This window comes from Oncorhynchus kisutch, linkage group LG28 (assembly GCF_002021735.2).
Source record: "Oncorhynchus kisutch isolate 150728-3 linkage group LG28, Okis_V2, whole genome shotgun sequence".
Classification (NCBI taxonomy): Eukaryota; Metazoa; Chordata; class Actinopteri; order Salmoniformes; family Salmonidae; genus Oncorhynchus; species Oncorhynchus kisutch.
In genome coordinates, this window is record NC_034201.2 from 47,265,255 (window position 1) to 47,278,323 (window position 13,069).

The window sequence follows — 13,069 nt, forward strand, 5'->3', positions numbered from 1 at the left end:
TCTCTGCAATGAATGAATAACATGTATGTGTACATGTATTTTTGAACCGCTTAGGCACGCGACACGAGCGGTGTGGTCAGCATGTAAACCTAAAAAGGCTCTGCCTGGTCAATCCAACATCTGCAGTGGCCATACAGCATTTACGGTGATCCTCAGAAGAAGTCAGAGCAAACATACTTTTTGGCTTCGCAGAGCTGTTGTGAAGGACGTGAGTTTGTGTTTATACAGGAACTCCCGCCCCCTCACATACCGTCAACCAATCATGCGGAGCCCTCCGCATTGTTACAACATTTAAGAGGTACATGGAAATGTGGTACGAAGCTTGATTTGGTCTCTGCGTGCCTCCGGAGCCCACAACCACATTATCGAATTAGTTCTGCTTTAACCTTAATCTTTTCCTAACCTCATTCTAATTCACCTAACCTGCCATGTAAACAAACCATTGGTATTACCACACCGCATCCAAATGGAATGCACTCAACTTTCAGCAAGTGCAAAATACACATGGGCGCCCGGTTGAAATTAATCGAACCCCCCCTCATTAGTGACCCATTGAAATGAATCGAACCCCCCTCATTGGTGACCCATTGAAATGAATCGAACCCCCCTCATTGGTGACCCATTGAAATTCAAGCTAAAACACTATTCCAGAGGTGCGTCTGCTAAAACTAATGCAATGTTCACGTGGTTAGTCGGTCTCTGGAAATGTCCTACCTGTTAACTGGTTGTAGTTCTACACATGCCGCGTTCCAACCAATTAGCAAGTCCAGAATGTTAGTTTCATAATTCTGCGTGTGAATGTGGCATGACGAAAGCAGCCGTAAGGCTAAAGCGTTGAATAAAATCAACATCGTCACTCGCAATCGGACTCGCTGCGTACTTCCTTGTTGTGATCAAACATGGTCATTAAAATGAGGCATAACAAAAATATATATTTTTTCTCTCTCCCACGTCACCCTATTCTGACTGCAATCCCCAAGAACTCCAAATTATTTTTATTTCACCTTTATTTTGACAGTGAGTCAATGCACATCAAAATACAATATACACATTAAACTAAACATTATACACAACAATAAATGAAAAGCAAAACACAAATCGTTAAAAAAGGTTGTTTGAAATGCCCTAATGGGACACTTAAAATAAAACACGAGCTAATTCAGCTGCTAGAATGTTAAGAGTTGTTACCGCCGTGTACCTCCATGAATGTGAGCTGTAGACAGTTCCGTTAATCGTATTTTTTAAAAGCAGAGAGAGAAAGAATGGGTTTGGGGGAGACCGTACATCTACCTTTTATAGACTTTATCTACGCCAACAAAGGTGGAGAAACCACAGACCTACATAATAACGGCCTTTGTGTTACTGGTACTCACTCCTGGACCTGTACAGACCGTAGACCTACTACTCACTCCTGGACCTGTACAGACCGTAGACCTACTACTCACTCCTGGACCTGTACAGACCTACTACTCACTCCTGGACCTGTACAGACCTACATAATAACTTGCTTTGTGTTACGAGTACTCACTCCTGGACAGACCGTAGAACTACATAATAACCGATAATAATGCACCGATGAATTGAGGCTCGTTCTGAGGGGGGAAAAAAGGGGGTGCAACTCAATCAGGAAGGTGTTCTTAATGTTTTGTACACTCAGTGTAGGCTATAGACAATATTCTACAAGTTCAGTCATTCCTTTCAACCATGATATATTGTGCCCTTACCGGTATCAATTAGAATGGACCCTTCATCCTTGGGACTGACACATTTTTACTGTTATGTGTTCTCTCCCACTCTCTCTCTCTCTCTAGTGAATATTCTTCATGTGTGATTTAAGGGAACTGATCTGACTAAAGCATTTGTTACAATCATTGCAGCGAAATGGTTTCTCTCCAGTGTGAACACGCGTGTGGCGTGTCAGATCGCCCGACGTTATAAAGCCCTTTTCACACACAGGGCACTTATATGGTCTCTCACCTGTGTGACTTTTCATATGTTGTGTCAGACCTCCCTTCCAAGTGAATTGTTTGCTACAAACGTTACATAGATATGGTTTCACACCGGTGTGAATTCGCTGGTGGCATTTCAGAAGACTTGATGTTGTACAGCATATTCCACATACGGGACACTTAAAAGGTTTCTCCCCTGTGTGAGACATCATATGACGAGACAGGCTTCTGCTATAAACAAACCTTTTGCTGCAGACGTGGCACTGATGTGATTTCTCCCCTGTGTGATTCTTCATGTGTTCTATTAGGGTTCCCTTCCAAGTGAAGCTTTTGCTACAAACCGTGCACAGAAAAGGTTTCTCTCCTGTGTGAATTCTCTGATGGATTTTTAGCGAAGAGGCCCACCTGAAGCCTTTTCCACATACAGGACATTTATGCACCTCTCTCTCTCTGTGAGTCTTCATATGCACCCTCAGGTAACTCATAGTTCTGAAACTTTTGCCACAGTCGCTGCAGAGATACGACGTTTCCTCAGATTGCTTTTCTTTTGCAGTTTTTCCACAGTGATTCTGCTGGTGACGTTTTAGAACACTTGAAGATGTAAAACTTTTCCCACATACCAGACACTTAAATGATTTCTCCCCTGTGTGAGTCCTCATGTGTTCCGTCAGGTGTCCACTCAGAGTGAAGCTTTTGCTGCAAACGTTGCACTGATGTTGTTTCTCTCCGGTGTGGATTCGCTGGTGGAGTTTGAAATAAGCCGATGACGTGAAGCACTTTCCACATACAGGACATTTATGCAGCTCTCTCTCTCTGTGCGTTTTCATATGCACTCTCAGGTAACTGATGGTTCGGAAGCTTTTGCCACAGTCGCTGCAGAGATACGACTCCCTCTCGGAATGATTCTCTTCTGGTTTCCCTCCGCAGTGTTCCAACTGGTCGCGTTTTAGACCACTTGATGATGCGAGGCCTTTTTCAAATACAAGGCGCTTAGATGATTTCTTCCCTGTGTGCGTATTCAAGTGTTCCGTCAAGCTTCCCTTCCACATGACACTTTTGCCACAAACTTCATGATGACAAGGGTCCTCTTCGATTTCACAGTGTTTTTTTAGAGCAGACGATGACATAAAGCCTTTTTCACATACAGAGCACTTATAAGATTTCTCCCCTGTGTGAGTCATCATATGCCTCACCAGATGCCCCTTGCGGTAGAAGCCTTTGTCGCATTCTTTGCACTTGTGCGATTTCTCCTCTGTGTGATATATCTGGTGTATTTTTAAAAGACTTGCACTTGCGAAGCTTTTAATGCACACGGGACACTTAAATGATTTCTCTCCTGTGTGAGTGCTCTGATGTACTTTATAATTGGGTAAGGAGTTAATAAAGTCTGTACTGCACACAGAAGACTGATTGGGTTTCTCACTATGAAGCATCTGGTGTTCCTTTAGACTGATTTTACTGCACACAGGACAGCTGTATGTCTTTGCACCTGGTTGAGTAGTCCTCATATGCTTGTTGACGTAGTACTTGCATCTGACTGATCTGCCACCTTTTTGGCACTTAAATGATTTCTCCCCTGTGTGAATTCGCTGATGATATTTTAAAGAAGCTGTGCTATGAAAGGACTTACAGCACACAGGACATTGCTGTGATCTATCTTTCTCCCCAGTGTGAACTTTCTGGTGTAGTTGTAGAACGTTTAATGACTTAAATCGTTGACAACAAAAAGGACAGCGGTGTGATTTCTCCCCTGTGTGAATTCTCCAATGTACCTTTAAAGGGCCTGGTGTCTTAAAGCATTTACTGCACACATGACACTTGCATGGTCTCCTGTTTGTGTGAGACTTTAAAGGTGCTTTCAGCTCACTGGTTGTCTTGGCCTCGGATTGGATTTGTTTCTTCTTTTCCCGTGTTCTCTTTGACCTTGACGGTAGTTCTTCACCCTCGTCTTCATCAATACTTACAATGATTTCACTCAGAGCTGCAGAACAGTGTGGATTTAATGCAGAGAGGAGTTGAGAGTCACTGGATAGTTGTGATGCTCTGTAGTCCTCGTCATCCAATGCTGATTGGGTCTGTTCAGTTGTGTTGGAGGGTAGAGAGTCCGTCTTGCTGTCCTGGTCACAGTCACTTTCCACACAGGGAGGAATAAATATCAATTGTACAACCTCTGTGGTAGCAGACCTAAGTCTTTGAAGCTGCTCTTCCTCCTGACTGGTCCTGAGTTCCTTCTGTTCCTCTGTAATCTGTGTGGGCTCTGGGTCCTCCTGCCCTGGACTGGGGCTCCGCTGCTGCTGCTTAGGGGAAACCTCCTCTTCGGGGAGATTTAGCTGCTGGGGATCTGGAGAGAGAGGAAAGGAAATAAGTAGTTAGCACCCAAGAAACAATTACAAATATTCACATTGAAGTCTATTCAGAATTCTAACTAATGCAACATAACTGCAGCAGGTGATTTACTAGCCCCATTTTGCTACTTCATATTTACAATATTACATAAGAGGAAGTTCTTAACCACCTGCTTTCAGATCTAGAGGATTCTAATATCCCATAATTCTGCATAAGACAAAATGCCCTACCCCTGGCTATAAATGTTTAGAAAAAGCTGTTACACAGCAACTCATTGCCTTCCTGAAGACAAACAATGTATACGAAATGCTTCAGTCTGGTTTTAGACCCCATCATAGCACTGAGACGGCACTCGGTAAGGTGGTAAATGACCTTTTAATGGTGTCAGACCAAGGCTCTGCATCTGTCCTTGTGCTCCTAGACCTTAGTGCTGCTTTTGATACCATCGATCGCCACATTCTTTTGTCTACACAGACAAATTCTGGCCTGTTTTAGATCTTATCCATGGGAAAGATATCAGTTTGTCTTCTGACAAATCAACGGTAAATTTCGGTGTTCCTCAAGGTTCTGTTTTAGGACCACTATTGTTTTCACTATATATTTTACCTCTTGGTGATGTCATTCGGAAACATAATGTTAACTTTCACTGCTGTGCGGATGACACACAGCTGTACATTTCGATGAAACATGGTGAAGCCCCAACATTGCCCTCCCTGGAAGCCTGTGTTTCAGACATAAGGAAGTGGATGGCGGCAAATGTTTTACTTTAAAAACTCAGACAAAACAGAGATGCTTGTTGTAGGTTCCAAGAAACAAAGAGGTCTTCTGTTGAATCTGACAATTAATCTTTGGTTGTTCAGTCGTCTCAAATAAAACTGAAGGACCTCGGCGTTACTCTGGACCCTGACCTCTCTTTTGACGAACATATCAAGAATATTTCAAGGACAGCTTTTTTTCCCCAATCTTCGTAACACTACAAAAATCTGAAAATTTCTGTCCAATAATTTTGAAAAATTCATCCATGCTTTTGTCACTTCTAGATTAGACGACTGCAATGCTCTACTTTTCGGCTACCCGGATAAAGCACAAAATAAACTTCAGTTGGTGCTAAACACAGCTGCTAGAATCTTGACTAGAACTAAAAAAATGTGATCATATTACTCCAGTGCTAGCCTCCCTACACTGGCTTCCTGTCAAGGCAAGGGCTGATTTCAAGGTTTTACTGCTAACCTACCAAGCATTACATGGGCTGGCTCCTACCTATCTCTCTGATTTGGTCCTGCCGTACATACCTACACGTACGCTACGGTCACAAGACGCAGGCCTCCTAATTGTCCCTAGGATTTCTAAGCAAACAGCTGGAGGCAGGGCTTTCTCCTATAGAGCTACATTTTTATGGAATGGTCTGCCTACCCATGTGAGAGACGCAAACTCGGTCTCAACCTTTAAGTCTCATCTCTTCAGTAGGTCCTATGATTGGAGCGACGAACCACCCTTGCTGTCTCTGCCTGGCCGGTTCCCCTCTCTCCACTGGGATTCTCTGCCTCTAACCCTATTACAGGGGCTGAGTCACTGGCTTACTAGGGCTCTTTCATGCCGTCCCTAGGAGGGGTGCGTCACTTGAGTGGATTGAGTCACTGACGTGATCTTCCTGTCCGGGTTTGGGTTCGTGCCGTGGGGGAGATCTTCGTGGGCTATACTCTGCCTTGTCTCAGGATGGTAAGTTGGTGGTTGAAGATATCCATCTAGTGGTGTGGGGGCTGTGCTTTGGCAAAGTGGGTGGGGTTACACCCACTGTGATTATTATTATTTGACCCTGCTGGTCATCTATGAACATTTGGACATCTTGGCCATGTTCTGTTATAATCTCCACCTGGCACAGCCAGAAGAGGACTGGCCACCCCTCATTGCCTGGTTCCTCTCTAGGTTTCTTCCTAGGTTTTGGCCTTTCTGGGGAGTTTTTCCTAGCCACCGTGCTTCTACACCTGCATTGCTTGCTGTTTGCGGTTTCAGGCTGGGTTTCTGTTTGCGGTTTCAGGCTGGGTTTCTGTTTGCGGTTTCAGGCTGGGTTTCTGTTTGCGGTTTCAGGCTGGGTTTCTGTTTGCGGTTTCAGGCTGGGTTTCAGGCTGGGTTTCTGTTTGCGGTTTCAGGCTGGGTTTCTGTTTGCGGTTTCAGGCTGGGTTTCTGTACAGCACTTTGAGACATGTAAAAAAGGGCTTTATAAATATATTTGATTGATTGATGATATTATAGATTATCATTTATTTTTAGAAACTCAGTCAAGTCCCATTCTGAGGCGCTGTGAAAGCAGACATCTTGACAGAGCGAGTCACTTGGTGGGTCAGACTACTTTAAAAACACATTTAATGGAATATTATTTTATGAAGTGCTCAGAAAGTGACTTTTTGGACCTGAATGACAAAATATTCAGGCGATCGAGGTGCTCAAAGTTCACCCATTTTGCATACCCCACCCTAGCATGAGACTTCATGGCTGACATAGGCAGGCTTTATGCCTTTGTGTTTAACTAGTGGTAGTTAACCAGGACTGCGGAATATTGAACTGCATTGCCCCCTTCACATTTTCAAACAGTCCATTTATATTTTCCAACGGGGCAATACATTTGGGTGAGGTTTTTTTCCCCTCACCTGAGTAGCCTTGTTTCACTGCCAAAAATGTAACCATCTAGTGTTCAGCAAAATAACAACAATGCAAAATACAGGTAGTCTAGTCAAATAATTAACATCCAATCACATTAACCGTTACTCTCTCACGGGAATTCCACTAATGTAGATGCTGCTCATTCTGTTTGCTCGAAAATGGATAACTGGTTAAAAAAAAAGTACCGCGTCCATAGAGACACATACCACCTCTACTGGTACTACTGCTACTATCAGCAGTACTACACCTGCACCTGTCGACAACACAAGTTGTTCTGCGTCCATAGAGACACATACCAGCTCTACTGGTACTACTGCTACTATCAGCAGTACTACACCTGCACCTGTCGACAACACAAGTTGTTCTGCGTCCATAGAGACACATACCACCTCTACTGGTATTACTGCTACTACCAGCTGCTACTACCAGCAGTACTACACCTGCACCTGTCGACCACACAAGTTGTTCTGCGTCCATAGAGACACATACCACCTCTACTGTTACTACTGCTACTATCAGCAGTACTACACCTGCACCTGTCGACAACACAAGTTGTTCTGCGTCCATAGAGACACATACCAGCTCTACTGGTACTACTGCTACTATCAGCAGTACTACACCTGCACCTGTCGACAACACAAGTTGTTCTGCGTCCATAGAGACACATACCACCTCTACTGGTACTACTGCTACTATCAGCAGTACTACACCTGCACCTGTCGACAACACAAGTTGTTCTGCGTCCATAGAGACACATACCAGCTCTACTGGTACTACTGCTACTATCAGCAGTACTACACCTGCACCTGTCGACAACACAAGTTGTTCTGCTTCCATAGAGACACATACCAGCTCTACTGGTACTACTGCTACTATCAGCAGTACTACACCTGCACCTGTCGACAACACAAGTTGTTCTGCTTCCATAGAGACACATACCAGCTCTACTGGTACTACTGCTACTATCAGCAGTACTACACCTGCACCTGTCGACAACACAAGTTGTTCTGCGTCCATAGAGACACATACCACCTCTACTGGTATTACTGCTACTACCAGCTGCTACTACCAGCAGTACTACACCTGCACCTGTCGACCACACAAGTTGTTCTGCGTCCATAGAGACACATACCACCTCTACTGGTATTACTGCTACTACCAGCTGCTACTACCAGCAGTACTACACCTGCACCTGTCGACCACACAAGTTGTTCTGCGTCCATAGAGACACATACCACCTCTACTGTTACTACTGCTACTATCAGCAGTACTACACCTGCACCTGTCGACCACACAAGTTGTTCTGCGTCCATAGAGACACATACCACCTCTACTGTTACTACTGCTACTATCAGCAGTACTACACCTGCACCTGTCGACCACACAAGTTGTTCTGCTTCCACGAGCCCATCCAATGCTAGCATCAGTAACTATACATTTGTTGTTAGCCCGGCTAGCATGGACACTGACAGTTGTGAATCTGATGCAGCCGAAGAACTACTGCCCCCTTTACCCAGGAAAGCGCTGAACAACAGACAGGGACGTTGGACCATCGAAGAGCCTTTCCTCAGCCACAGTGTTATATGTGCTACAGTATTATCTCATAACTCAATGAAACCTTCACTCTTGCGCAGACATTTAGAAACAAAACATGCCAATTTGAAAAATAAGCCACGGGAGTTTGAGCAAGAATTAAAAGCAACAGATACCATTAATAAGAAAGGGCTCGACGCGTCTTATATGGTGAGCTACCGTGTGGCTAGGAGCGTCTTATATGGTGAGCTACCGTGTGGCTAGGAGCGTCTTATATGGTGAGCTACCGTGTGGCTAGGAACGTCTTATATGGTGAGCTACCGTGTGGCTAGGAGCGTCTTATATGGTGAGGTACCGTGTGGCTAGGACAGGCAAGCCCCATACTATTGTGGGGGATTTAATTATTCCTGCTTCAGTGGATATGACTGGGACAATGTTGAGGGAAAAGGACAAAAGAAACTATACAGACAATGTCTTCATCAAACAACACTGTTTCACGACACATCCGTGACATGGCAGGAGATGTTTTGAAACAATTACTGCTTCGCATACAAGCCAGTGAATTATATGATTTACAGCTGGATGAGTCAACAGACATGGCGGGCCTGGCACAGCTCCTGGTATATGTCCATAACGTTTATGGGGGGGGTCAATTAAGGAAGACATCCTCTTTCGCAAACCACTGGAAACCAGGACAACAGGAGAGGATATTTGTTTAAGTACTGGACATCTTTGTGACATCAAATGGACTTCGGTGGTCAAGATGTGTTGGTATCTGTACTGATGGTGCAAAAGCCATGACAGGGAGACAAAGTGGAGTGGTAACGTGCGTACAAGCAACCGACACCACTTGGGTAAACTCTTGCTGCCAAGGGAATGTCTGACAGCCTGAAATACATTTTGGACACTACAATGAAAATGGTGAACTTTGTTAAAGCAAGGTCCCTGAACTCTCGTGTATTTTCCGAATTCTGGAAGCGACCATGTAATGTTTTTACAACATACAAGGGGTAATTTTATTTTTTTATTTTATTTTTAAATTGAGAGACGAGTTTAAAGTTCTTTACTGACCATCATTTTTCACTTGTCTGATTGCTTGCTCAATGACGAGTTTCACACACGACTGGCCTGTCTGGGTGAAGTTCTCTCTCACCTGAATGATCTGAATCCAGGCTGGAGGCTATGACTAACAAGTTGGAGCTCATATCTGTCTGCATTAACAAGGACAACACACAGGTCTTTCCATCTTTGTATGATTTTTTTGTGAGCAAATGAACTCAAGCTTACGGACAATGTCAAATGTGATAAAAGTGAAGCATCTGAGTGAGCTGGGTGGGCAATTACGCAGGTACTTTCCCAAAACAGACAACTTCTTAACAAACAACTGGAATCGTTATCCCTTTCATGCCCTGCCTCCAGTCCACTTACTGATATCTGAACAAGAGAGCCTCATCGAAATTGCAATAAGCAGCTCTGTGAAAATAGAATTTAATCAGAAGCCACTGCTAGATTTCTGGATAGGGCTGCACTCAGTGTATCCTGCCTTGGCAAATCGCGCTGTTAAGACACTGATGCCCTTTGCAAACACGTACCTATGTGAGAGTGGATTCTCCCTCACTAGCATGAAAACGAAATACAGGCACAGACTGTGTGTGGAAAATGATTTAAGACTGAGACTCTCTCCAATACAACCCAACATTGCAGAGTTGTGTGCATCCATTCAAACACACCCTTCTCATTAACCTGTGGTGAGTTATTCACAATTTTTGATGAACAAATAAGGTTTTATATGTAAGATGGCTAAATAAAGAGCAAAATGATTATTATTATTATATTATTATTATTTGTGCCCTGGTCATATAAGAGCTCTTTGTTACTTTCCACGAGTCAGGTTGTGACAAAAACTCACACTCATTCTTATGTTTCATAAATGTATCGTATAGTATGTCTGTGGCAGGCTTACAATGAGGGCAAAAAACAACATTTGAGAGCACTCTGACCCTGGTGCTAGAGGGGGTACATCTGACCCTGGTGCTAGAGGGGGTACATCTGACCCTGGTGCTAGAGGGGGTACATCTGACCCTGGTGCTAGAGGGGGTACATCTGACCCTGGTGCTAGAGGGGGAACGCAGCTGGAGGTTGAATGTTTGAAGGGGACTATAAAAGTTTGGTAGCCACTGCGCAAAAAGATCCATCCGTGTCTCACAAATACAACTCTAGTCCCCATCAACTGCAGATTCAGTGGATTGAGACACGTCCAATGGTTCTGTTCAATTGACACGTGGTCACCAATCGTACGACCGCGATCGACTGGTCAACCACCAAAGCATTGGGGTGGCAGGGTAGCCTAGTGGTTAGAGCATTGGACTAGTATGCCGGAAGGTTGCAAGTTCAAACCCCCCCGATCTGTCATTCTGCCCCTGAACAGGCAGTTAACCCACTGTTCCTAGGCCGTCATTGAAAATATAGAATTTGTTCTTAACTGACTTGCCTAGTTAAATAAAGGTTAAAAAAATCCTAGTTGATCACCAAACATTTCTGTAACGATAAAGCCTTTGTGTTCCTATTTTGTTATGTTTTTGCGCTGTTGGCAGTAGATGCACTTGATTCAGCACTGTCAACACTTTGTTCAACACCTTTATAAGCCATAAAATGCACATTTCTCCCTACTTTCACTCACACTACAACCAGCACTGCAGCTGTAATGAATGAGGACAACCAGCACTGCAGCTGTAATGAATGAGGACAACCAGCACTGCAGCTGTAATGAATGAGTAGCAAAGTGTTCCCATAAACTTGCGTTGTTATTAGTAGCGGCAGATCTTTTTATTAATATCAAGGAATCATTCTCTGGTCATAGCAGTAACAACATGACTTGGTGTGTAAGGCAGAACGACTTCATCAGCTGAAAGACTGTGTCCCCTTTTCTGAGTGGAGGGACGATGAGGCAGTCTCACCACTGCTGCCCCCCCCCCCCCCCCTCAGACTGATCATCAGATGTAGACCATCAGTCCAGTAAAAAAAAAAGCTAATGATTATGCTCATTTAGCTGTGCATCACAAGTTATGAAACAAATGACCATTAGCTTTTTTTCTATTTAAAAAAATATATAATTTCAAAATGGTCTGAGATGAACAACATTGGCAGGGCAATTCAATTATAGCCTATATGCAGTGATAATATTTTGGACCTATAACCTACTGCACAAACCTCATTGCTACAGAACAGTTTTTAATTGATAATGTTGCACAGGCTTACGTTTTTTTAATTCAGAAAAGGTTGGTGCCCACTGACGTACACGGTTCTGTACGGCAATTAAAGCGCGATGTAACTTATTTGGGTGAAATCTTACATTATCATCATCGGCTATTTATCATTATCGACATGTAACGATAAATATTGGCTAAATATCCCACATTCTGATACTTGATACCTGGGTCTCGTTCATTTGCAGAAAGTTATCTTATTCTTTATCTCACAGAGGCATGTTTGTTCCAAAACGTTAGGTCATAACGCGACACTAGTGGGCACATGATGGCAGTGGTACAGACTGGGCTGGCCACTAACTAGTGTGATTCAGAAAACAAATGTTAAATCAGTAACAAACCTGCACCTAAATGACCCAGAAGAAGCCCTCGTAGACGGTCGTTCTCTCCCTGAACCTCTGCGATCGTCTTTTCCACCACAACAAATATGTCAAATGCCGCTGTTGTTAGTCGCTCCTGGTACTCTGCTAATGTCTTTTCTGCTGAACCAAATATCTCCACTGCTGCTGTTGTTAAACGTTCGGCGATAAACACATTCAACAGCTGTAGTTTGGACATTTTGATAAAACACAATGAATAATACTACAATTTATAGACGCCCTTCGGCTTCAAACCATCACGTTTCTGCGTTACTTATTTCTCACTCAAATGTCTTCTTCCGAGTAGCAAGGTAAATTCACTTCCGGGTTGGAGTATTGGGCGAATTCGATTATGCTGAGTGACGAGGCCCCGGGCAAAGTCTCGTTACGTCTTCGGGCGAAAGCGGGGAGGGAGGAGCAGGAGTGCCCCTTCACAACTCAAAAAGTAATCTGTGCCTCTTGGTCATTTTGTCAACAAGGCAGCAGGTCCGGCTCCAGGCAACGGTCGCCTGCTGCTAGGGGGCCCTGCTGCCTTGTTGACAAAATGACCAAAATCGTTGAAATTGTTGCGTTTATATTTTTGTTTAATATACATAACTATGAACATTTGAAGACATTTTGGGGACTACTATAACTATTTTTCATACAGGTATGGTTAAGCAAAATTGTCCAATAAGACCCCATTGTGACTTGTAGGTTGCCTAGGGGGAGCTAATGCCTGTTTAAGCAACTCCGTTCATTCTTCCTCATCAGCCAATCAAATAGCATCTTCCCATAAACTATAATCTGTTACGAATAGAGTGGACTAAGTTTTGTAGACTTTACCCTTTGCTAAAGTTTAAAAAAAATGGCATTGTTTAGGAGTGTAAAGGCGAATTAAGTTATTGCACGAGGGCATTTAACAGAGTAGAAGTTCCATTATGGAAATATCCAAATACATTCTAGAACGCGCCAA

The 13,069-nt window shown here is 43.7% G+C and overlaps 1 protein-coding gene across 3 annotated transcripts; it reads right to left on the reverse strand.

The window, feature by feature from the left end:
• Positions 1 to 1,145: 1,145 nt before the first annotated feature.
• Positions 1,146 to 12,486, reverse strand: LOC109882505 (zinc finger protein 11). 3 transcript variants are annotated; one of them, XR_004206000.1, is made up of 3 exons: positions 12,097 to 12,486; positions 1,418 to 4,290; positions 1,146 to 1,381 (listed from the first exon to the last, which is right to left on the reverse strand). XR_004206000.1 is itself a non-coding variant. In XM_020474618.2 (2 exons), exons 1-2 carry the CDS (start codon positions 12,311 to 12,313, stop codon positions 1,808 to 1,810), a joined length of 2,694 nt encoding a protein of 897 aa, XP_020330207.2. In that variant the 5' UTR covers positions 12,314 to 12,486; the 3' UTR covers positions 1,146 to 1,807. The 3 variants fall into 3 exon arrangements, 2 of the variants coding, with proteins under 2 accessions (XP_020330207.2, XP_020330206.2); XM_020474618.2 differs by having other exon boundaries at positions 1,146 to 4,290; positions 12,103 to 12,486; XM_020474617.2 differs by having other exon boundaries at positions 1,146 to 4,290.
• Positions 12,487 to 13,069: the final 583 nt, after the last annotated feature.